Source organism: Oryzias melastigma, linkage group LG22 (assembly GCF_002922805.2).
Source record: "Oryzias melastigma strain HK-1 linkage group LG22, ASM292280v2, whole genome shotgun sequence".
Lineage (NCBI taxonomy): Eukaryota > Metazoa > Chordata > Actinopteri > Beloniformes > Adrianichthyidae > Oryzias > Oryzias melastigma.
Genome location: NC_050533.1, coordinates 15,237,888 through 15,264,873, shown reverse-complemented (window position 1 = coordinate 15,264,873; position 26,986 = coordinate 15,237,888). Strand labels below are relative to the sequence as shown.

Below are 26,986 nucleotides of genomic sequence, written 5' to 3'. Positions count from 1 at the left end.
AACGTTCGCAATCAACAACCCCCTTTTTTACTTTTCCTCCTTTTTTACATGTATTTTGGGCAAACCTAATGAAGGAAAAAAAAGAGAGCGAGAGGAGGGGGGGAGAGGAGAGCGGCCGTGACCAATGGTGTTAGTCTCAGTGGGGGTCAGGCTGGCGCCTGAGGTACCCCTTATGTTGCGACTGTGCAGAGGTGGCACCGCCGCCGAGAGGCTCGCAGAAAGAGAGGGAACGTGTGAAGTTTCTCTTGTGTAAACATGAAACCACTAGTTGCTAACTAGAAAGTTATGAGACCTGCATGCTGAGACGGACAATAAATTAGGGCTTTAAAACTCTGACACTCGCCTCCAAACGGCTGCTTTAACCAGCAGCCAGATAACAAAGAGATGAGGAGCAGCGGAGAAGGGATGCTGGAGATTTCCATAAAACATCCGTATTCATGTGTTTAGACGCAGATGTTCCTCAAAGGACTTTAAAAAAAAAAAAGAAAAAAAAAACCTTTGTGCAGTTATTATCTGCACATTCTACTCTGTTTAGGTAATTCACAGTCATCTCCATAAGTTTGGGTGCTTGTTCTGACTCACCAACAACAAAGAAAGTGTCGATACACACATTTTTCCATGAAGAGAGGTGAGACGCAAGATGGGACTAAAAGAACATTTTTTTTATATAATTAGTCACGGCACATATCGAACTCAAAAAAATATGTCGGCATCATCAGATGTTTCCAAAATTTCCAGTAGGACATTTTTGAGAAAAAAAGAAATTGTGCTTTAAAAAACATAAAAAAACACAAGAGAAATAGTTGTAAGAGGATGGACATACAAGGTCATGCAAGGAAATAAAAAGAGGTGCTTACATTTACAAACTTCCTTCATTTTCTGCCCAATATTATAATATTTAAATAAAATAAAAATCATTTGCACTCTTCCTTTCATTAAAAAAAAAAAAATCATGTGTGCCACACGTGCATCTGTACATAAAATACTGGGGCATTTACCTGAGTGAAAAAAACGTACTTACTCAGAGATGAGTCATGGTTTAACAGCCTCAGCTGCTCTTTGAAGCTTTTTTTTAATCCACTTCTCACAAAATAAAAGCTTACGGGAAGTTTGGTAGCAATTAAAATCTTTTTAGAAATATTTTTGCTAGAAATGAAGCATTCCGGTGCTGTAAAAATGCTGGTTTGCTTCAAATTGACAATCACAAAATGTTTGTTTCTGCAGCTGCTTTTTTCACAATAGACCTGAATTTATAGGCAAACATTTCAAAATAGTTTTCTTTTTTTGTGTTTTTTATATAAAGCTAATGTTATCTAACATTAGGTCACAAAAAGTCAGCTGAAATAAATCAATTCATTAAGCCACACAAACACGGAGCGCTAGCCGCTCTAACGAATGCTTGAATGAGAATGAATGATTAGCCGATCCCGGACGAGACCCCAATTTATGTTACGCCCCTTATTGGTCTGTGGTAGGGCTCTTATATCTCTCCTTGGTGGCTGTCTGAACAAAATAAAATAGTAATTAAAATTAGCTTTTATTTTAGCAACATGCTATAAATTTTGTCTAATTTGTTATCTACTGGTGTTTTTAGGCTAATTTAGAGTTTAGCTTTTATTTAGCAACATGCTAATATTTTTGGCTGTAAGGTCGAGCCGGGTGGGATTTTATAAATTCGCTTTCTTCCGCTCCCTCTCTATAATTGGAAGTTATCTTACCTCTGTTGATTGTATTTCACATGCATTCTTGTTTGATTGCTTAAAATAAACAATTTCAAATCAAATCAAATGCAAGAATAAAAAGGTGCATTTGTAATTGCAGGAATGAGTCTAAAACAGTTTGCAAAAAAAAAAAAAAGAGAGCGGAAAGAGTTTTTAGAGGGATTGGGGACCCGACGCCAACAGGTCAGTATTTGCTGCTCCTGTCCTGGTGGTCCCAGGACTGATCCACTGAGGCCAGCCAGGCTTTACAAGGCCAAAGCCAGAGATGTCCTGCCGGCTTTATGGAAGCCGAGAGTACATGAGAACCGTGTTAGAGGCAATGTGATCCCTTCTACAGGCCTGTAAGACCCCTGTCCTGTAAGACGCCCTCTTCTCAGCAAGAACAAAAACACACGCCTGCCCGCTGAGACCCATTCTCCAGCAGGCAGCTCTGTGTCTGACATAGCAAAAAAAAAAACATTATTATAAGTCGCCGGTTTTAAAAGTCTCACGCTGTGTGTTTGGGTGAAAACGGGGGCCTTTCCTGCTCTCTACTTTTGGTTTCATGACTATCTCCTCAGCCATAAACCCTCTCCATGTTCTATCTTTGAAGAGACTGAGAATTGCCTTAACAGTGTCACACGAGACAGGCCAGCTTATGAGCAGGACTGAAGGCGAACATTCATCACTGCTTTCAATGGGAAAAGACTGTCACTCATTTCATGTCTCAGAGCTTTTTTCTAACTTTTTTCCAGTTTTTAAAATCAAAATAAACCAATTAATATAAAGTTATTCATGAGAAAATGCTAAATAATGTTATAGCTTACATGGCGATCAATAAAAAAACAGTGAAAGCTAAAAAACAAGAATAATTTCTCTTTTATGAACAAATAAAAGACTTGACATACCTGCAGATACAAATGCCTCCATCTTGTCCTTGAAGGGCTGCAGGTGTTCCTCTGGTGACTTGGAGCACACCTCCTCAACATTCTTCTGGCAACCTTACAAGTGTAAAGAAATTACGTACATAAATACAAAACACAGACTAAGAATCTATCAGATAAAATACAAATTCAACAAAAAAAGGCATAAAACAGAGAATGAGAGAATATATCAAATCAGGTCAAACTGTTTAATAATTGAGTCTTAGTATCAAAACATTACTGCTTGTACTTTTAGTATTCATAAACGGTACAGTTTTTGAAATATTAAGCAAAATATGCCTCATAGGAAATTAATGATACATTTTTTTGAAATTTATGAACTTCCGCATTCACCATTCAAATTTTAAAATGTTCAGCAATTATGAGGTTTTTTTTAGGATAATTTGGTATTTAGCTTTTATTTGACATGATAGCTGTTTTTTTCTAATTTAATTAATTTTTCCAGAGTAATTTTTTTACTTTTGCTAATATTTTAGCATTATGATGGCTATTCTGGCAAAATTACAAATTTTTCAAGTTCTTTAGGCCAATCTGGAGTTTAGCTAATATGTTAGCATTATGGTAGTATTTTTGGGGAAAAAAACCTGCATTTTCCAAAGGCCCAATTATCGAAGGATAAGCGGTTCGATTCCGGCTCCCACCAGCCAGGTGTCGTTGTGTCCTTGGGCAAGGCACTTAACCCTCCCTGCCTCCAGTGTGGCTCCACTGGTGTGTGAATGCGTATGAATGTTCCAGTGATGGTCAGAGGAGCCGTAGGCAGCCACGCCTCTGTCAGCCTGCCCCAGGGCAGCTGTGGTTACAATAGTAGCTTACCATCACCAAGTATGAATGAGGTGTGAATGAATAATGGTTACACAATGTAAGCGCTTTGAGCGTCTGGAAAAGCGCAGATCCAATCCATTATTATTATTATTAAGTTCTTTAGGCAAATTTTAAGTTTAGCTAATATGTTAGCATTTTGCTAGTTGTTTTGCAAAATAGACAGTTTCCAACTTCTTCAGGAAAATGTGAAGTTTAGCTAATATGTTAGCATTATGCTAGTTGTTTTGGCAAAATTAGACATTCTTCCAGTTTTTTGGCAAAATTGACATTTAGCTAATATTTTAGCAAGCTTTCAGCTATCAGTTCAAGCATTTTCAGCTATTAGCTCTAGCATCTTAAGCAGCAAATTTAGCTTACAGCATTCACACTTGCATTATCGCTGGTAATGCTATATATATATGTTATAACACATTTGAAGATGATTCCAGTATAGCAAAACAGTCAAAAATGTCATTTAATATTGGCCCTATGAGGTATGTAACAAGATACACTTATATTTTTTAAACAATCCTTGTATTTTTTAATCATTAGGGCAACATTGAAAGGGAGAGACTTAATGGAAAAAATGCTTTTCGAGTTCTCACCAGGATTGCGGACCTTAAAAAATAGTCGTTTTAGAATGTACATTATCGGGGAAGGCTGAGAGATCCCTCTTTGATACAACTGCAAATAATCATGATATTATAAATCTCACAACATTCATTTCTTGTATTAAATTCTTCTCAAAATTATTTTTCCCTCCATCTTGATTTTCTTATTTTTAACATGCAAAAATCATGCAGAAACATCTGCCTTAACTTAATCAGTTTTAATTCAGTTTACTGAATGGCACCAAAAAAACAGTAAAATTTGCATCAAACACTGAGCTCAGGTTTTTTTTCCTTGCCGCCCTGATGCAACAACTTCACCACAGAGCTGAAGTCCACGCTCAATTTCTTCCTCATGCACAGCCATCACATCTGGTTATTTTTGCTGAAGATCTAGTATGTTGTTGATTCACTTTGTTTGTTTCCTGATTTTGGAAATTCCAGGAAACTTTTTTATTCATCCTTGATGAGGTTTGTGGTCTCACGGCTGCATTAAGGTATTCTATCTACTTTTTTCTATCCACAGTTTCCTTTCTACTGCAGGTGTGCATTAACAATCGTCTCATCACATCATGAAGCTCAAAACAAGCACAAAAAACTTTATTTGTCATTATTTTTTGAATGTTTTCTGTGTTTTAGTTGCATAAAAGTAAGATTGCATCCATGTGCAGCTCTGGTAAATAAACTTCCAAAATAACACGTTTATTTATGTATTTTTTAATCTACAACTGGTTTGTCATCACAGTAATGATTTATGTTTCAAAGCTTTTGGGATTAAAAGTTTAATGCAGTAGTTAAAAGATAGCTTAATTATAAGTTAGGCCAGATAATCAGATATTTATAATTTAAATAATAAAAGAAAGTTTCATTATGAAATAGTAATAAATCTACTTTATTTGTATGTCATTTTCAAATTTCAGATTAAACTAACTTTACACAACAGCGCTCGACGGCATCGCGTTTCATCCTTAGCGCTCTCTGAGTGTTCGAGTGAGGCAGATGTGTTTGCGGTTTGTGGATAGTTTTTCATTGTCGTGCCAAATGATCCAACTCACACAAACTCAGAGGAAACAGACGTGACTGAGCGAGTTCCAGCCGAACCTCTTCCCCATTTCCTCTCCACTGTAAGCCTGGCTTTCTATACACACAGGCGCCTGCTGAAAGAACTCTGGCACAATCCAGCAACCTGTAAGTCATTAATGGCCGCTATAAATACCTCCACTTGCTTATGACTGCATAGCTAAATACTTCTGCGAAAAAGAACAAGAGCATTAACAGGTCTGGCCGCGGTCTCGCTCTCAGATGGGAGTTTGGCACTCGTGCGTTTGCATGTGTTGCCATTCCACCTGCGATGCTGGAAATCTGGTCATTACAGCCTCTTAATTTATGAGATGTCTTGATAAAATTGAGAGGAGACACAACACGCAACCATCAAAACCTGAGACTATTTACAGCTATGGAGACTTGGATTTTAAAGTCTTAAATGTGTTATCCATGATATTCTGTTTGGAAAAAAAAAATCATTACCAGAAATCCCCCAACTCAAAAGGACCCATTAAAAAAAAAGTGTTCAAAACAGCAAGTCTACAATTTAAAGGCGGCGCGCTTCCAAATGTGGTCCAGACTGCGAAGGCCGCAAAGAGGAAGCCCACAAAAACAAAGCAGCTGCAAAGAATCAAACTCAAAGCTCCACTTTGAGACATTGTCTTAAAGTGACAATATATTTTTTTATTTTTTTGGAAACCTGTACTCAAAGGGAAGTAACATGAGTGATGCCATCAGGCTAGACAGAAGTCATCAGGGGCCTTAACGTGAGTTTTAGTTTCTTCTCATCGATGAAGCATTGCCCAGTAGAGTAATAGGTGTTTTTATTTAAGGCAGTCAAAGTGAATCATCTCAATAGTTCTTAATAATTCAAAAACCTTCAGCTTCTCTACAGGTGATCAAAAACCCTTTCAGCAAGAGCAGCCAAAGAGCTGGAAAATTCTATGAGAATACGCAGTTAAATATGTGAGCATTGTAATTCTTTAGCTGATACACATTCACTCACACAAGTTTTACTCAACCTGCTAAATGTTTCAGTGACTTTCAGCTCAAATTAATGGCATTTTTCTGTATAAATATTTACAGATATCCAGTTAAAGATTAAGAAGCGACCTTTTCTTGCACGATCAATCCTTTAAAGTCTTTAGCAACAACAAAAAATGTCCTCACATTTGGAGACAGAACCTGCGTGCGTGCTGGCTTTGAGTGGAGCCTCGGTCGTAAAACAGACCTCAGGCTAAGGGCCCTGACTGAACCTGACATTAAAGGCCATTTAAAATCAGGACACTGTCTGATTTGCCATAGTGATGGATGCGTAACCCCGGCCAAGCCTTCTGTGAAACACTAAACTCCCCTGAGCAGCAAATGAGCTCTGACTGTTCCTTTTTATTCGATACTATTTCATTCGGTTGCATCCCTGCCCAAATGTCAGGTCCAATTACGTAGAATCTTTGAATGTAATCACTAGTCTGAGCGGGTAGAGTAAATGGAACTTGTTGTGTAGATATTTGTCTGGATGCTGAAACCTACAGTAGGTCCTCGTGGCCTCTCCCTCATCCCTCTCCCTTGAGTGGAGCCCAGAGAGAGGTCATCACCCTCTCCCCAAACAGGAAGCCCCATCAAAAGAGGATCGTGTTTCTTCAGTCCCCAGTGAAGATGGGGGCAGCGAGGCGGACGACGGCCCATCCAGGAGCATCACCGCCGACTATGAATCAAATCTTCTGCTCCATGGCGTGATGCACACTAGGAAACCCTTGTTTCTTTGCTTCTTACTATATGTCTCCTGACCTTTGACCCCAGTCTGTGGGGCCAAGACGCCGCCGATCACTGCAGTCGCCACCTCCGGATCAGGTGAGGGGCAGGCCGTTAGTGTAAACCAAAGTGTGATTCAGTGTGTCAGGCGGCTTTCATGCGGCGGGTGGAGGCGATCTGTGTTAGTTTTATAATTAAGAACAGTCGCCTTCTTTAGGCTGGTTTATAATAGCCAGGCATAAATATTTATTCCTGGCGGATGGAGGGGATAAAAATGGTCGGAGTCATAGGTGGAGCTCCCCTAACGCCCGGACCTGCGCCGGCCTTCTGACGCTAATACCCCCGAGGACTACTGTGCCAGACTGCGCCGCAGCAGAGATCAAATGCGAGGGCCCTTATGTTACATTTATTGTCTTCAAGTCTTCCATTTTTCCTAATAAATGAGTGACAGCTTGAGGTGGGTCTGGGCTCCTTAGCAGGCTCTTTGTATTTTTCCCTCGGGTCAGAGAAGAGAGGCTTTTAACAGCGATGTGGAGCATATCTAATTGCTTTCATATGCCGTATTATTGCTTGATTTAAATAACCACAGACACCCGGGGAGTGGGGGGCATCGCCTTTAACCCCTGAATGGCCCTCGCCAAGACTAACTGGCTGCCAGGCGAGGCTGCTGTGAGGACATGCCAAACGACCACCATTTAGAATTCATTTTTCCAAATATTTTTAAAGCAACTACATATAAAAAATACATTTTTATACTTCTTAATAGTATTAGATTATGATGACAAAGCAGTAGAGATAACATTTTTGGAGCCTGAAAAGCTGCAGGACATCAGAGGCCCTAATACGCATAGACAAATCGCTCAGAAGGGGGTGGGGCTTAAGTCAATACTAAACACATTTACGTTTTCAAACTGTTCTGGTGAAGGATGGTAATGTATACTATCACCCTGACTGATTAACACTGAAATAAATACGTCCACATCAGCAAAAAAACAACATATCTGAGCCTTGATGGATGCAGAAAGTTCTTTGCACTCCTACCGGTTAGGTCTCTCTTTAGTTTTCTGGCGTCTTTGGCGAGGTCGTCGAACTTGACCTGAGCAGCTTGAAAGAAGTTTTGAGGCTCGGGTAGAGGGAATATACTCTTTTCTGTACCAGCATGCTAAAAAACAAACAAGAAAACGGCTTATAAATGTGCTTGAAAAAATTAGGGATGTCCTGATCCGATCACATGATCAAAAAAATTGGGCCCAGTCACATGGTTGATGACTCGATCAGTACCAGATATTTAATTAATTCTTATTATGATCTACTCTTTTAAGCGTACTATTCCGGATTAATAATCCACTAGAAGTTTGCGTGTCATGAAAGGATCAAAACATTTTATTGCGCAGCAGAATATGGCAATAGTTCAAGCAGGGGGCTAACAAAAACAGTTTAGTCAAGCTAACGAGATGTTCAATAAGGCTATGTCCAAAAAATTGCTCGAATGCAGTGCATTGTGGTCTATATTCGCTTATGTAGTGAGCATCGATGCACAGTAGTTTTTTATAAACGACTTCTGGGACATTTCAAGTGCTCTTGATTTTGGAATTAGTAGATTCAGACAAGACTAGAAAGTCTTAAGTAAAAAAATAAAAGAATGACATTATCTTAAAAAAAAGACAGAATTCATGAAAAGTCATTGTCATATTCATGCTACGACAAAGTCATCATTAATTTTTAAGAACTTTAAATGAAGATGTGAATCATATTTGATTAAAAATGTTCACTAAACTTTCTCACATGGCTAATTATCACCTCCAATTACTAAATAATAGATCCTTTTTTGGCCATTGGTATATCAATGTTTTTAGCTAATGGTTACACTATTTTTACTTGTTTATTAAAAATACTTCATAGAAGTTCTCTGTTTAAGTGTTAAATGATAAAATGATGCTAATGAAATAAACCTGGATCTGTTTATTAAATGTCTTCATTTTTAAAATGTGTAACAAAAGTATCAGATCGGGACACGGTATCTATCGGCAGATCCTCTAAATTCAACGAATCAAAAAAAAAAAAAAAAATCTGCTCAGGACATCCCAAAAAAACATGATGAAGTTTTTTATTTCACTGATTTGATTTACCTCGTCAAAATTACGCAGGTAGTATAGAACCACATAGTCCACCAGATTCATCCGATTGTCCTGAGGGGTTTAATAGACAAACAAGATAAGAAGAAATGTTAATATTTGTTAGAGAATCTCGGTACTTTGGTAAGCTTTTTAGAAACCTTTACCCTGCTTTTGACATCTTTTAGCTTAGGGAGGATCTCAAGTCCAAAGCCGTCAGCCTGACCTCTGGTCCGGTTACCTCCATTCATGTAGTTCCCAAAGGCCAGAACCAAACCCATTACATCCTGTAAGGCGTTGCACTCAAGTAGCTCCTACCAAAGAAAAGATTTTTGGGTTGAAAGACATGTATTTGGGCTTTATGATGCTTTAAGCTGTGCTTGTTGATGACCTTACTTTGCAGACGCTGGAGATGATCTCCACCTTGCGACGTAAAGAGGAGATGGTGTCAAGGAACACCGACTGGAAGATGATACAATGGGCCCGGCTTGCAAAGTTAGGAATCTGGGAGAGCTCATAGAGAAACCTGGAAAACCAAAAAAAAGGAGGAGGAGGAGGGTTGGACGGAGGAGGAATGGGGTGTGATGTGTTATGACAGAATTAAACAAAACGTCTAACAGGAAGAACTATTTCGGGGCTTTGGCAGGCCGAGCTTCCCCACGGAGGCTGGCTGAGTCAATGTTGCTTTACACAGAGAGGCAGGCAGCTGATAGTCATGAGCGGTGCTGCTCGGCTGGGTTTGAAAGGTCCATGGGGTCGGGTGGAGGGAGAGCAGCGAGCGGTGCACGGAGACTGATCAAAGGTAGCTCTGGCCTGATGCGGGACGACTTATGTAAACAGTGCCGTGTCGGAGGGGAGTGGAGCGGTAACATCCTGTGTGATTAGCCCCCGCTGATGGAGGCAGACACTGAGTAAAGATGACTCAGGCAGCTCTAGTGACAGCTCTGGTCAAACATGGACATAGGAAGGCCAGGCTGAGCGGCACCGCTGGGTCCAAACCTCGTTAGCTGACTTGAACTAGTTAACTTTGCCCCACAGCAACAACCACTAATGCATCCGTTTGCAAAGAGGTGATTCAAAACTATAAAAACTAGAAAGTTGCATTACCAGGAATAATGCTAGTGTGAATGCTTTTTGGTGAAAGTAGTCGTTGAAAATGTAAAAGCTTTTAGCAATATGTTGAATTTGATAAAAGACTGGAAATTTCACCAAAGAACTATGACAGAGCGCTGAAGTTTCTGAAAAAATTGTAGTAAAATCACTTAAAAATCCCCAAGACATGCCAATTTTGCAAAAAAAATATTTAAGCTCCAAATTAGCCCAAAAAACCTAAGTAGATACCTATAGAAAAAAAAGCTAGCTTGTTGCTTAAATACTAGCTAAACTCTAAAATACCCTAAAATTCCTCAGAAAACAAAGTATCTAAAAACGTTAGCATGTTGCTAAAATAGAAACCAAACTTTAAATTAGCCTAAAAAACCTCAGTAGAAAACAAATTAGCCCAAAATTTTAGCATGTTGCTAAAATATTAGGTAAATTTCAAAGTGTTTTTAAATTATGATGAAAATTTCAAAACAAACTCATGAATATATTTAAAGGCTTGTTGCTAATCTACTTAAATTTTTGAAAATTTGAGACTTTTTCATTCATTTCCTATGAGACATATTTTGCTGAATATTTCAAAAACTATCAAGTTTATGACTGTCAAAAATACATGCAGTAATGTCCTGAACGACCTCAATACCAAGATTGCTGAAATTGCTAAAAGTTTAATTTTGTTTTTACGTTTAGAAAAACATAAAGGAGCAGGAGAATCACTATAGTGTGAATGCTTACTAAACATTTATACAAAAACACTTTTTTTGGAGTACAAACTAAATTGTTTTAATCAAACATTAAATTAAGAAAAAAATATATTTTGGCTGAACAAAAATGCTGTAGAAATAAATGTTTTTAATAATTTTTATAGACAATTTTGCATAAAAATCTGCCAGAAATGATCTTACTGTTCTGGTTTGTCCAGCAGTTTAGCTTCATCGTCTTTAGACGTCTGAAAATGGCTCGAAATCCTTTCCATCTCCTCACTGGTGGCTCTCTGCAAAAACCCAATTTTGCTTTAGAAATAAAGGAAACTCTTTAAGGGAGGCAACATGGACTTCCCTTTTATTTTTATGAACCACTCAGCTACTTACTTACATTTTCATACAAAGCTTCAATGGTCTCCAAATCCACCACAGAGTTGTCCACATTGAGAACAGCTGGTAAAAACGACATAAAACACAGTCGGTCTCATAAACGGGGAAAATCTTGGCCCCAGAATGACATCTTTATAGTACATACAGTCAACGGGCCTCAAATAAAGAAATACACCAATGACAGCTTGTAAATCTGTGAAATGTTTAAGAGGAATACATTCGAGGAAACAAAATGTTTATGAAAGACAAGAAAAATACATAAAAAAAGAGCACTTTTTGTAGATTTTTATCACATCCGAGAAACCTTGTTGAAATATTTGACACTGTAGTTTTATATGGTGAAAGTGGAAGCGCAGCTGCAGACGCCACTCTAGAATTGCCAATCCTCTACGCCCTCCTCATTCACAGGAAGTACAATTGAGAACTAGAAAAGCTGCATTACCCGTGATAATGCTAGAGCGAATGCTTTTTGCTGAATGTAGTCGCTGAAGATGCTGAAGCTTTTTGCTGAAAACGTTGACGCAATTTACTTTGATTGCTGAAGGGATTTGTTGAGAATGCAAAAGTTATTTGCAAAATGTTAGATTTGCTAAAGGACTGGAAATTTCTTTAAACTATAAAAGAACACTGACCTAATTTCATGAAAAGTTTGTAATAAAATTGCTTAAAAATCCTTAATACATGCAAATTTTGCTACAAAAATTAAGTGTTGCCCCAAAAAACCTTAGTAGATGCCAAATTAGCCAAAAAAAGCTAGCGCATTGCTTAAATACTAGCTAAACTCTAAAATAACCTAAAAATTCTAAGTAAACAAAATTAGTCAAAAATGTTAGCCTGTTGCTAAAATATAAACTAAACTCTAAATTATCTATAAAAACCTCAGTTGATAACAAATTATCCAAAAATGTTAGCATATTGCTAAAATACTAGCTAAACTGAAAACTAGCATAAAAAATCCCAGATGCCAATTTAGCTAAACAAGCTACCACATTGTTTAAATACTAGCTAAACTCTAAAATATCCTGAAATTCCTCTGTAAACTTAACTAGTCAAAACCATTAACCTGTTGCTAAAATAGAAGCTAAACTGTAAATTAGCCTAAAAAACATTAGATAACAAATTAGCTAAAACGTTACCATGTTGCTAAAATATTAGGTAAACTCAAATTTTTTTGAAAATTACTATAAAAGGTTAAAACATAGCCCATGAATATATTTAAAGATTTGTTACTTAAAATTTTGAAATTTTAAGACTCATTTATTTCCTATGGGGAATATTTTGCTCCATATTTGAAAAACTATCAAGTTAATGATACCAAAAATACAAGCAGTAATGTCTTGAACAAGCTGAATTTTTTGATACCAAGACTGCTGAAAGTGTGATTGAGTTTTTACATGCCAAAAATGTATGGAAAGTAGCAGGAGAATCACTAGTGTGAATGTTCACTAAGCATTCACACAATAAAGGAAAAACAAACCATGATTGCAGAGGGAGGTGAACTGAGTGGGTGCAGAGAATTGCTTTTCCTAACAAGTACAAGTTTGCATGAAAGGTACGATAGATTTGGACAAAAAAAAAAAAAAAAAAAGTATTCCTGTTCAGTGTCTGAGAGCCGTCTCAGGTTTATTGCTGTGTGATCGAGTGGGAGGAGGCCGTCAAGATGGCTCCACTGCTCCTGCATCAGCTGACGGTTGTCTGGCTGCTGTTCACTTTTGGAGGTCTAAACACCATTTCTTCTCTCTTAAATCAGTCAGAATGACAAAGAACGTCTTGGACGCAACTCAAGAATTTTAAATTGAGGAGAAAAAAATCGTTGCAGTCCCATCAAAAGAGTGTTTTAATATCAGCAACATTTTCAGCAACTTTGCTTCAAGTTCACAGCTGCTCTGCAGCAGGAAAACCATCAATGTGGTCTCTGCGTCTGTGAAAACGCTGGAGGTCCACTTCCTACATCTTATTAGAGTGGATTATTCAGTCCCTCAGCCATGCAGCCGTCAATCACACACCAGAGGGGGTGGGGGGCCTGCCCCCGTGTGCACAGGAGCACTGTGATCCGAGGGGAGCCGGATATCTCTCCACACCGGCAGATCAAAGCTCGCCCGCCAACGGCCTCACACCCTCTCCTTCCACTTTTCCCTCCTCTGTGTGTGTGGGGAGCCACTTGCCCTTGAACCATGGTGGCCCTAGAGGTCCCCCCAGTAGCTATGATGGCCGCCTCCCCCTCCCCTCCCTCATAGCTGTAATTACATTACATGTACCATGTCCTTTTAATTTGGCAACAAAGGGGAAGCAAGCTGACCTTTCGAAGTGCTTTTTAGGGCGCAGTCCTTTAGTGTGAAATTCAAATTGTCCATTTCACATACACCTCCTGTTAAGGTGCAAGGAAGCTGCCTCACGCTGTGTGGGAGCAGACCTTTTTAACCAAACCACCTCCTCCACAAAGTGACACTTGAACAGAGACAGAGGCTAAACAAAAATCTAAACAAGATGGTTGCACGGGTGTAGAAGTGCTTTTCGGCTCGTGTTTGCATGGGTTTTATGTGGTAGCCCAGTGTCTGCGAACTGTGGAAGGTGGTTTTGTACATGCTCAGATCATTAGTGGGGTGTCAGTCCCATTAGGCTTGTGGAAACCGTCACTGACTATAATAAACAGATCTGCTGGCCGCATGCTCAGACTAACAGGCGGCAGGCGTTCTCCTCCACAGTCCCAGGACAGGACTAATTCCTGGCCCATCTATGATGTTCCCAACACACATTCTATGTGTTTACACACCCACACGTCTGTATTTTTCAATCCTTCTGCAGAACTTGAAATACAGAAAACCTGCAAGATTGCTTTCCTATCACTGTTGCCATTACTTGTCTGAGAAATCGAGGTATTTTCATTCCCTCTGTCCTCACAAGAAAAATGACCAAAACGTTCCACTCAAGCCCCAAGTACATCCAAAAAAAAAACTGTCTCGCGTTACAAATTATTTGCCGTCAAGTGGTAGGAATTTATCCTCTTTAGCAGTTTGCCACCTCACGGCTACAAACAACTCCATCTGTATTTTATCAGACGTCATCCTCCATTTATTGCTTAACAGTAGAGTAAATTTACCTGTCAGCTGGGAACCTAAATCAGCCTTTTTTTGTTAAAGAAGAAGAAGTTTGGCGGACTGGGACAGTGTGGTTCACCTTGCTGTATGTCCTTCATCTCCAGGTGCAGACTGGATATCAGGATGCCCACAGCCTGCGAACGCTTTCCATCCAGCAGCTTGACAATCTAAAATATCAAAATAAAACAGATTTCAAGCCAGTTCAACAAATGTTAGGTAAGGTGCGGCACATTTTATGATCAGTCTAGAAAAGCTGACCTCATTTTCCAAGTTATGAATGAGGTGTTTGAGACACTTATTGATTAGTTTAAAATAAAATAGGATAAGACTAACAATAAATGTATTTGTACAAGTGGGCCTGATTGACATGCTTTCATTGCGCAGACCCTTTTAGGTCAGATCAAAGTGGTATGAACTGAAATGACATCTTCAGTCAAATGCACCCATACGGAGGTGCTTTGGCTTGTCCGGCCCGTGGAGAGTCATAGAAAGAAGGAGCTGGATCAGAACTAAGGTGCTCCCTCTGTAAGTTCAAAGGATTTAGGGGAGTTGTAAAAAATGAAAAATTGGTAAGCTATGCCTGCATCTCACCTACTTTACTCTTACGTGTGTTTTTGAGTTTGCTACAATCTTTAACCCGCAGCATGCCCATAGGAAAAAATGTACTTGAATATTTTCTGTCTATGCATTCACCGACTGGTCTCTGACCCCAATATGTGAGCAAGCATCAACCAACGCATTCTTAGTCCCAACTTGTCATATATGGACGGATGGTTTGGGTTCCTCCGTGCCACTTTTTGACGTTTTGGTTGTCCCTAAGTCTTTGTTTTGACGTGCTGGCTGTTCCCATTAAATTAGGGGTCCCCAACCTCCAGGTCGCAAACCAGTACCAGTCTGAGGGCCGCCTGGTACCAGTAATGCATACGCTAATCAGGGGTCCCAACACTTGGGACGCAGTATTGTGTTTGATACCGGCACGGTTGCGGACGTGGCAACGGACAGATTACGGACACAGTTAACGACGTGGTTACAGACGCGGTAACGGACACGATTACAGACACAGTTAACGACGTGGTTACAGACGCGGTAACAGACACGATTACAGAAGTGGTTACAGACGCGGTAACGGACACGATTACAGACACAGTTACATACGTGGTTACAGACGCGGTAACGGACACGATTACAGACACAGTTAACGACGTGGTTACAGACGCGGTAACGGACACGATTACAGAAGTGGTTACAGACGTGGTAACGAACATGGTTGCGGACACAGTAACGGATGCAGAACCAGTACCGGGTTAGGGTACCAGGTTATGTTACCAAAACCAGGACGTAGACCGAACTGGTACCCTAACCCAGTCCCGTTGCCCTCACCCTAACTCAAAACCGGCTCCGCATCCAGTACTGTGTCCTGATGGTTGGGGACCCGTGTTTTAATGGGAACAGCGGCAATAACGCCAAGTTAGGGACACCCACAATGTCAAAAACCATACATCCATATATGAGGAGTTAGGAGTGAGAAAGTTTAGGTTTCAACAAGTTTGGTCATTCTTTTACTCGCAGACGGTTCTTATCTACCTGTGAGGGTAGTTGTGACTAAAGGTGTGTCTTTTTAATTGTCCATCACATAAATATTTTGTTTAATAGCATTCGTTTTCCTTCTAAACTTGTCATTTGTAAGCCAATCTGTTATACATTATAAGACATGTAGATTTCGGCAAAGGTTTAAAGTAAAGATTCCTCAGTTCACTCGGTGACGTAACATAGACGTAAGGGATTACTTTGGCATTTAAAAGTTCATTAAATGCACTAATTTCTTTTTGTTTTTCTGTTTTCTGAGGCTGATGAAAATACGATGTACCACACAGGGCGCCTGAAGCTTCAGCGGCCTGCCAATCATTTGGATTGACCCTAATGACCAGACTCTATCAGCATCCACTGCTAAAAACTCCGGAAACGTGGAGCGCACACGTAAAAATGGACCGGGGAGTGAGCAAAAGTGTGTAAAAAACACACACACACAACACAGGAACACAGGAACACATGTGAGAATATCATCAAAAAATATCAAGTCGCAGGAAAAAAAAATAAAAAGGCGAGAATGGCCCCATGAAAGCAGGACAGTCTAGAAGAGCACGGAGAAGAGAAGGAGGGTTTTTTATAACAAACTATAAATTCACAGGATTTTTATTTGTGCCTACACATGGTCACAATTACTTATGACTGAATTAGCCGTAAAGTCAGAGAAAGTTTTGGCAAGGTAAAGCCCCGCTCTAAAAGTTAATGTGTCAGGCTTCTTCATTAGCTCCTATGGCAGTGCTGGCTACTGGTGTGTCCGCTAGAAGCTGGAGAACAGAAGCCTTAGAAGTGAGTATTGCATTACAGGGCTACAGTGGGTGCCATGCTGCTTCCAGCTCCATTACCCGGATCACTGGGATCTCCCACTTTGGAGACTTTGGAGCACCAGGCTTTTCCCGACACTTAATTAACTGCTTTTGGACGGGCCGCACTAAAAGGCGGCCGAGGAGCTCTTCCCGCTCAACCGTTGCTGCAGGATTCGCCAATTAGCTGGAGCCGTTAAGTTAATGAGAAAGAACAACTGGCGTTGGATGCTTGGTCTCAGACACGCAAACAAGCAGAGGCGATGCTGATGCTGAGACAGGTAGGCATCAACAGCTAATGGCTCCCTCCTGTGGGATGAAGGAGAAGTGAAGGAAGAGAGAAAATATGAAGAACAAAAGACTGGGAAAGAGTAACAACGAGAGAGAGGACGAGAAATAAATGAGTGAGGTCTGAGCTGAAGCAGGTGGCTGGTGTTAATCGATGAAAACCTTTCCAAGCGAGGACTGGATGGAGACTTTACGTGGATGCCCGTGGACGCCTGCTTTCCCACGTCATAGCCACCACTTCAGGTATTTCTTTAATAAACGCATGGTGATTGCTCGTAAATCACAACGTGCATAAAACTGCTGTTTATTTCATGGGATTGTGACGAGCGAACTCCAAGCTGCTTTGATTTATACACGTGTAGGAAATCGTGTTTACCGGAGCGCATACTTGCACCCAAATGACCTCAATACCACGCTCGGCTCAAAAAGATTTCTTCATCTCTCTCCCCATCCCTCAAGGAAGCACCAGCAGGCCTCCCACCGCCCCATTCCTATAGGTGCCTCGTCCTCATCGCCTCCTCTAACCAGCGGAGTGGAGACACGTGCATGCAATTAGACCTCCCGGTCCAGTCCGGTCCGGTCCGCTCTGTTATGGAGGAGCTCTCTTCCATGTCATCTCCATGGCTTTGATATGCTAATCAGCGCAGAGCAGAATAAACAAGAGCTTTGATTTTTTGGCACACATGATACAGATTATCTCACTCACACAAGCATCGGCTGAGTTTTTACTTTTGGCGTGTGCAGTGGGGAAGTGGCTCATATGCATAATGCACACATACATTCCATTCCCACACACTCATCCCCCTCCCTCCCGCAGGCTGTGGCGTTAGCATGATCTGGCAACACTTTCTGAGCAAGTGCATAATGAGCTGTGCGGACGGGCTGTCAGCGCACAAACACACAGACGTGCTGTAAACACGGCCATGTCGCTGCATATGCAAGACAAACTGCAACAAAGAAACACACACATGTGGTGGTGACTAAAGCAACCTCTCCCCTCACAAACACCAATCCAGCAGCAACAACACAAAAAACTAACCGTGGGTGTGCACTGACAGGAGGCAGATAGTGTGTCGATGAGTCGGCTGGTGTTGGTGTTCACACGAAGGGACACACACACCACTGTCTAGTCAGACTCTCAATTAAAACAAAGCAAAACAAACACAACCGGGGCAAATATTCAAACAATTCCTGGAAATGACACCAGGCACATCACGATTGAAATGAATTTTGGTCTGTTTATGCTAAGTGAACTTGGGAAACTAATTACTGCATGTTGTCCAAACTAGAACATAGAAAGCTACGTTTACACTAGTGCTAAAAGAAGTCTTCACTCGTTTGCCTTTACAATCATATCAAACTCCATGTTGTTGTTCACCTTTGACTAAAACGAATCTTGTGTCTACATAGGCACTAATGGGTCTTGCCTTAGGACACACTCTATATTTTACAAATTTAGTTTTCAAATCAAACCGTTCTTCTAATGGCGCTTCAGTGAACTCACAAGCCAAAAGAGCCTTCACTCAAACTGCTCACAAAAGGAGGAGGACCGGTCAAGTTTTTCCCATCGACTGTAAATGAGAACTGGACCGAGTGAGTGTGATGTCACCCATTGAAAATGGCTCCAAACAAATAAGGTCAGATTAGTCACAATTTTTTTGTGATATGAATGTTGGACCCAAAAGTCAGCAGTGATTGTTCTGAGTCAACATTTCTATGGCGACCACAAGCCAATTAGGAGTGAGTTTGATGTAAGTTCACATCTACACAAAACCTGTTGATTAAACGCTTCCAGTGTTCGACATGAGACCACATATTTTTATTGAGGCATCTGATTATTCAGTTTATGACTACAGAAAAAATATAATTTAAAAAAAATATATTTAGCAAGAACATGAATCAGGGCAAGAATTATGGTTATACTGTCAAAGATACGGAGTAACAGCTGTAGAAATAGAAGTCAGTGGGATTTTGGCTTTTTGGAGCTAGCAGGTACTTCCTATTTGGAAAGCGAGGGGGGGGGGGTGTCAATCAGTCCAGTTCTCATATACAATCATTGGCTTTTCCACGTCAAAACTCTAGTCCAGAGGTGAACAAACGTTCTCACTTGAGGGTCACAAAGGGCTCTAAAATTTGTCAGAAGGACCGGACTGGGAGCAGACTTGTGGAACGTTTGGGTGATTCACATTGTAAAAGAGAGAAATATAACAGGATCTGGATGAAAGTATGCCTTAACCTGGATTAAAAATTACTTTAAAACAGAACATTTTGGAGTTTTTATTTCAGAACTGTGGTTTTTGTTCTCATTTTAGTGCCATTTTCACCAATGGGTTGATGTCCCTCAAGAAAAACTAAAACTCAGAGAAATGCTGCATTCATATGGTGTTAGAATGATCGGAAAAATGACTCTCCGACTTGGAAATCACACATGAAAATCGGACAAACAACACATTTTCAAACAATACATGAATGCAGAATAACTTTCTGTTCCTGAACAATTTGTATGGGGAGAAATCTGAACTGCAAGGAAAATAAAACATAACACAAGAAAACACTTTGATTACATACAGGTTATCAAAATAATTTATTCCCATTTGGTGGGCCGCATATGGCCCCCGGGCCGTGGTTTGCCCACCCCTGTGCTAGTCAGTGTCTGTATGGACCTTGCTTTGTGCACCTGTCTTCAGTCATAATGAAACAAGAAAAGGTTTGTTCCAAATCTCTACTCTAGAGTATTCAGACCTCCTTTTGGAGAAACTTCTGCCCCGGCACAGCAGCTGGTTAGCTTCGTCAAGCTACTGTGGCTGAAAGGTGACATTTTCTACAGGGGCCGAACAGACAGGAAGTCTTCCATTGGAAAGAAAAAAGTTTAACTTTATTTTCAGGGGCTTGATAGATTTTGGCAGGTCTCTGAGAAGCCAGCACTTACTGAAAATAACCAGGTGAGACTTACAATGTAAGCTAACAAAAACAACTTTTCCTGTTTGTCCAGACCTATAATGATGGCGGTTGAGGTTCTACAATATGCTGGTGACTAAACGGGCCTCTCACAATGGAAAAGATGCCGACTTTTGGTTTGCTGTAAAGTAAATCAGTCCTCTTCAGCTACAGCTTTCTCTAGAAGACACTTCAGCTTCATCATGAAAAGATTTACGCATCAGCATCTTGTTCTTTTCCTGATAAATTTAGTTTCCTGAATGCCTAAGAGTGATTAGCAAAAAGCAATTGCAGATTTTGTGAAAATTACTCTGTTTAAATTATTTTTTAACTTAATTATAATTCAGAAGCAAAACGTTTTTAATCTATTCTATGATAATACACAGCATATTTTTTTTACTCAGAATTGTTCCATCCACCAATGTTTGAAAATGGGCAAATTCTGATTTCTGTCAGCGTCTTCCAAAATGTCTTAACTTTGTAAAATATAAAAACTAAAATAAAAAAATAGGCAACTTGTGAGTTTTATAGTACAACATTATTCTGATATATTTTTTAATAAAAAAAAAATATTTTTTACTACTTTAGAAAAAATAAGCTGCAAAACATGATAAAGCAAAACAAAATGTTGTTTTATCAAACAACTACTAAAGTTCCAACATTTTTTTTTTATCTTGGTCACTTTCAAAAATACCACTGACTTTGTCGACTCGCGTCTTTGATCCGGTGACCCTAATCAAAAGTTTTGAACTTCAACCTTGATCGTCTCCCCTTCACCTTTTTTCAACAGTGAATCAGTTAATTTGACTTTTAAATTATGTGTCTCAGATACATAGAATGTAAACTCACAGGGACTTTAAATGAATTAAAAAAAGTAAACAAGTCTCAAGTTTATGCCGACTGAAAGTGAATCAAACTTGACAGAATCACACTCAAAACCAAATATAAAATAAAAAAAGATAACATCTCTGGACACTGTTGTTGTTCTAAATCGTTTTTACCGATATCTTTTTAGCTCAACAACATCATTGAAATGGCTCAAGCTCATCCACTTCCAGGTAATCCAAGACGGGAGACAGTCGTCTGCGTTGGATCAAATGTTGGACATTGCTAGTGACCAGACTGAATGGAGAGATGTTGGGATGGAGACCAAGGACATAAAGGAACACACACACACATTCACACACACTCAGACAGCATTGCCCTCTGGAGCAGAGTGGAGCCTTCACAAATTGATCAGAATAGGGGATGTCTATGGATTTGGGAGGGACAGTCTGGGGCAGCGGCCCTTTTTTCAAGCGCTTGGACGCCTCGGTGAGGACCACGAGTCAGCCAGGTGCTGACGCAGCGCTGGCTGCAGCAGAAGTGCAGCGCCGCAACATCTGACAGGACCATCAACCAGCAAGGCTGTGATGGGGGACCGGGAACAGAGGATCAATCGGGCTGGAATCACACATTCGCTGCTTTTGCTCAACTTGCTTCTATCTTGACAAAATCTTACACAAACTGTTTATAATACAATCCTCTGCCTTTTTTTTTTTTTTTTGGACAGGATTTGTTTCAGATTGAGGAAAAAGAATGTACAAACACACGAAAAGACTATGGAGGAAAACGTGTAAATCCTGCAGGAATTTCAACAGGAATTCAGAAGTTTATGTACACAAAAAGGTTTTTTTTTGTAAAACCTGAAAACTATTCAAAAATGTTTACCTTTTTAGCCTTTGCCTTCTTCTCAAAGGTATCAGAGAGGGGTTTCTTCTTGGGCTGCTGTGTGACTTTAGAGAACAGATCCTCAAATTCATTGGTGTTGACGATGTCGGGCTCTTTTAGGGAACCCCACAGTGTGTTGTTGCTGAAAAAAAAACAGAAAACCTGAAGTTATGGGGTGAAAACATTTTTACCACAGAGTTTAAAAGAGAAAGCAAAGCGAGTTAGACAAAGTGAGCTTTTTTTTTTAATCTTGAGAAACTTAATTGGTGTTTATTTAAAATTCTCCATTTTCCGTTTGGTAATCCAACAAAAACCTGGCAAGAGTTGTCGCAATCTCCACTTTCAAAAGGACTGTTTATGAGTGAGGTGATAAAAATAACAAAAAGTTTCAGACATTCTGCATTACGAGTCCATTTCCCGCAAGGGCAAGAAACGAGGGAGGCAAAAAGCTGTGTCTCTGAAGTTGCTGAGTAACGTGGAAAAAAACAAACAGAGGCAGAAAGGAGAACGGGGGACGGCTACAGTCAAGAGGATGTTCATCATGCCGCTGTTTCAAACATGTCTTCTTCCTCCCAGATGGCTGTGTTTTCCTTTCCAAAGCCTCTCCATCAAAGGGACATTAACTACCCCATCAACAGGTTTCAAATCAAATAAACTAATTCTAAACACAGGCTTTGAAGTGATGATGCTGCATTTTCTTTTATCAGGTCATGAAGGCTCATCTGGAGCCAGAAAGAGATCCTGAAGAAAATATGAGAAGTTTATTCCACATGTAATTCCCCTGCAGTGCCACACTGATGAAACATCTGTGAAGATTGTTATAAAGCATAATTTAAATCCTCCTTTGACTATGTTTTTTCAGAGCTCTTGAGTGCAGAAAACTCTTTTTTAAAAAAAAGTAATAAGTCACTTTTTTTTTGCATAGTTTGGACCCTCCGGTTTCTTCCTACCCCTCTAATTGAAGGGCCATGTTGAGGGGAAGGGGTGTCCAAAATATATATACATATATATATTTTTTGTCAAACTTAATCACACAGGGGGACAAAATCCAAAACACACCTTAGGTTGCGGGCCAAACAGGATAAAAATGTACTCAACACATAAAAAACTACGTTTTTAAACTTTAAAAATTGAAGTTTTTAACATGGACCAAACCTCTGGCACGGCTGGTACCCTAACTCAAAACCTTAACCCTAGCCTGGTCTGGGTCCAGAACCAGTACTGATCCGCATCCAATACCAGGTTACGGTTAGGGTTAGGATACCGGTGCGGTCCACGTCTCAGTACCAGCTTTAGGAGCCTTGATTTAGTTGGATGTCAAAAAAAGACAAGTTGGAGACACCCAAAACATCAGTTTTTGATGTGGAGGGGTGTCTAACCATGCATCAATATTTGATGACTTTGGAATGAAAACGTGTTGCAATATGTTACCAGCGCAAGATAACATCAAGCCGTTAATAACAAAAATATAAAGGGATTTGGCGAGTCGGATATATTCCCCCAGCGGGACGCCAAACACGTGTTTTAAGGGTAGAGTGAAGAGACTTCAAGTTCTGCATCCCTATGCCGGTAGGGTGAGCAGCAGCAGCGCAGTGCCATGGAGGCATATGCATTTCTTCACTCGGGTATGTTCTGAAACACAGACGTTTACATTGAAATGTAAGTGATGACTTGTTGTTTTAGCATGACTTTTTAAAGTTATAAGACCAATGTTTACCGACCGCTAGCAGCTCTGCGCTAACGTAGCTGCACGGCTAATATTAATGGCGTCATTGAGTGTTCGTACCGTCTAAATTTGAAGACACTTTTTCAAAATCTCTCCGTTTGGGGGGCTAAATGTCTGGGTAGGGAGAAGAATTCAGATTCCGCCTTTTTTTTTTAAATAAACAGCGACAACCACTAGAGGGCACCATAGGTGTATCAGTATTTGCTACTGACTGCAACACAGAAGAAGCAGAAGCTCAGTCTCATGCCGTTGTTCCTAAGCGACAAAGGATGAAGAAGAGCTTCATTGGTTTGTTTGTATGTCTTTCATGTGATTGTTATCTGAATATTTGTTTGAATGTTGCGCTGACATACTAGATTCCTTACGTTCTACAAAGCTAAATATGCATCAGTGTGTTATGGTAGAGAATATGTTCAGTCTATTACTGTTATTTATTCCGTTATTTTGATTTACCTTTCAAGACAAAACGTCCGTTCTTGTTTCTATATCTTGATTAATTATTTTACCCACAAGCCCGACGTATAATAAATCAACTGGGAGAAAGTCTCTACTGCATGAAACAAGCTTGGTCTTCAGCTGAACTTTAAACTCATTTGTATTATTTCCCCTCATAAGTCTAACTATTAATAGAGATCATACAACTGATCCTGAGATAGTCAAACCTCTGACCCATTTAATGTCAACTGGCTTTGGAAAACTACTGTTTTAGTCACATAGTGTTACAGTGCTGGTTAAAGACCCATTCAGGAGCTTCAGACCTACCCAGAATATTTTCTACAGCATAAAAAAGCTCCTTTTCAAAAAGCATTTTTTTCACAACGATTTGAAAAAATAAATACTCAGAAATGTAATTTTAAGCTAGATTTTCTTACATATATGTCTTCTTTTATGAGAGAAATGCCACAAGAACACGTTAAAGACACTATTTTCGTCAGAGTGGGTCTTTAAAGACTACTAAAGACGGCTCAGCTTTCCTCGCCAACTCAGCCACAAAGATACGAGGTCATAAAAGAGAACCACAAAGTCAGGATAATTCACTCGTTATTCCTAAGGGTCCAAACTGGCCTTTTAGGTGAGGACGGTGGGGCAGATATCTGTGACTGTTCAATCATACTGGACTCTTTAAATCCAACTAACTTCATTACTTGAGGTTTTGTTCTCCAAAAAAGTTAAAACAAAAAGCAAAAATATATCAAATTTCTTTACAGATCAAATCTCTTCAAAGCATCTGTATGTATACATGATGCTTAGGATCATTTAAAATGATTTTTAATTTGTTTTAATTAAACCTTATGTGCGAGAATCCTTCTTTGTTGTTTTTTTCTTCCCTTTGATCTTATTGTTGCTAACAAATCAAAGGAGAGTGGACGGGTACGTACTTATTGTCCTGTATTTGGATCCTGGTCCAGTACAGAGGCTTCATGGGACACGCCGGCTCGATGGCAGGTTTGCGCGGGGCCTTGTCCACTTTCTGCCCGAATCCCCCCATTGGGGGTGGAGGTGGGGGTCCCATGCCTGGAGGCGGGGGAGGAGGTGGGGGCCCGCCGCCTGGAGGTGGGGGAGGAGGTGGGGGCCCAAGGCCTGGTAGGGGAGGAGGAGGCGGCGGTGGTGGTGGTCCACTGCCAGGTAGACCAGGAGGAGGAGGTGGAGGAGGTGGAGGAGGAGGTGGACCCCCTCCTGGCGGGGGAGGCGGAGGTGGCGGTGGTGCGACAGTGTGGCCTGGCAAGGGGGGAGGAGGGGGAGGTGGCAGTGACCCCGGTGGGGGTAGATGAGGTGTCATTCCAGGGGTTGTTTCGGCTTTGAGGTTTAGTCCAATGGAGTCAAAGTTGAGCTTCTTAGGCGGATTCTGGTTGGGGCTCTGGGCCGAGCGGCCCCCATCCCCCTCGGGGCTCCTAATGAACGTCTCCCTGTCCGTCTGTACAGCCACAGTGCGGTAGGTCCTGGGGGTCAGGTCATCTGCGGTGGACACGGCCGCGTCACGGACGTCGCCCTTTTCTCTGCACGTGCTGCACGAATTGTCCCGCCGCAGCTTAGCGATGACTTCCTCCAGTTGGGACACGGAGACGGCGTGCTCCCCTCGCACTTGGAAAAGTTTGAGCTCAAATTCCGACTGTAAGCAGCACAAATTCCAGACATCAAACAAAAACAGAATGTCACAAAATTCAGACATAAGCATTGTGAAACGATACTGTAAATGTTATCATTGGAACAAACTGCTGTTATGGTAGATAATTACTCTTCTGAAGGCGTTTCATAAGAGCGGCTCTTCATAACACAAATGTTAATGTTCAGTCACCAATCGCTTTTTCAAACACTGAGGTCAACTCAGTTTCAATTTCACCTTGTAAACTGAAAAAAGCCAACAACAATCCACCAGAGCAAAAAATTTATTTATATCTCAAAGGTTTCTCATGTCTTAACTGTCATATGCGGCTTCCTGTAAACGGAAACTGTCTGAATGTTCCCATTAAATGAAACCTGTCCACCAGACGGGCTGGGAAACCAATAATCAGGTAAGACTTTTGGAGGCGAAGAATCATTTATCTGTGATAAAAATTATGCAATGCAGACAGAGTTTGCTTCCAGAAACATTTTTCTTTTCGGTTTTTCCAAAGGTCATTTGGGTTTTTGTTTGAGTTGGAGGAGTGGACGACATCTGTAAAATGTAGCTTCACAGTTTTGCTATTGATCAATTAAGAAAAACGATACTTTTAAGTGAGATTAAGAAAGAGCCGTCATTGTGGATATAAAAGTTTGTATGTGTGCAGACCGATACGTAGTATTATTATTATTATTAACGGCCCAATGTTATCTTGTATAATTGTGACAAGATTTTATTTTATGGAGAGCAAAATATTTTAGAATATTTATAAGTTTATATATATATATATATATATAAAATGACATACAAGTAAAGAAATTTGAAAGTTTTTTCTCTTAACATGTTTCTAACTTGTACAATTTTGACAGAATATATTATTATGGAGACCAAAATATTGAAAGTTATTTAAGTTTTGAGTTTATTTATTATACAATAATATTGCTTTCTGTTTTTATTCGTATTTATATATATTTATAAACTTTTAAAGTTTTAGCTATTTTGTTATTTTTTTACGCGTTCAATAAATGTTTGTCCTGTTTGGCCTGCGACCTACTGTGTTATGGTTTTTGGCCCCGTGTGATAGAGTTTGACACTCCTGGTTTAATATATTAACATATTTAACTAAAGACTTATCCTACAGCCAACATTTTGAAGCATAACTAGAAGATTTTACACCTTTTTTTTACTAATTTAATTAAACTATAAAGCAGGACATTTAAGAATTAAAAATTAACTGATGTTAGAAAATAATGTAAAAAGCTAAATACACTAATATTACTTTAGGATTTCTTTATTTATTTATATTCCTTTTAAATTATCTGTACAGTTTTTACTCAAAAAAGGCTCTGGTTGCAGCATCACTTCTGAAATTCATGATTTTATAGTCACGTGGCGCCCTCTTGTGGCCGTTCACTTTAAAATCTAAAGTATACCTTTTGTAGTGGACTGTCTTTTGCATATATCCAGCTGAAGAACAGCATGTTTTTCTTGGTTTTAGAACTCACATTGTGTTTAACTGAATTCTTAGCATTTTTAAATAGTTCCAGCTATTGCATGGGAAATTTACTCTTTCATTTTTGT

The 26,986-nt window shown here is 40.0% G+C and overlaps 1 protein-coding gene across 1 annotated transcript in view; it reads right to left on the bottom strand.

Moving 5' to 3' along the window:
• Positions 1 to 26,986, bottom strand: part of LOC112145734 (formin) — a gene marked incomplete in the record, with an annotated part of 55,503 nt that overhangs the window by 8,025 nt on the left and 20,492 nt on the right. The window contains 10 exon segments of the mRNA XM_024271148.2: positions 2,609 to 2,701; positions 7,891 to 8,011; positions 8,979 to 9,038; positions 9,131 to 9,277; positions 9,360 to 9,489; positions 10,970 to 11,058; positions 11,160 to 11,221; positions 14,336 to 14,423; positions 21,579 to 21,720; positions 24,684 to 25,414. Coding sequence (XP_024126916.1) covers positions 2,609 to 2,701; positions 7,891 to 8,011; positions 8,979 to 9,038; positions 9,131 to 9,277; positions 9,360 to 9,489; positions 10,970 to 11,058; positions 11,160 to 11,221; positions 14,336 to 14,423; positions 21,579 to 21,720; positions 24,684 to 25,414 — 1,663 coding nt within the window.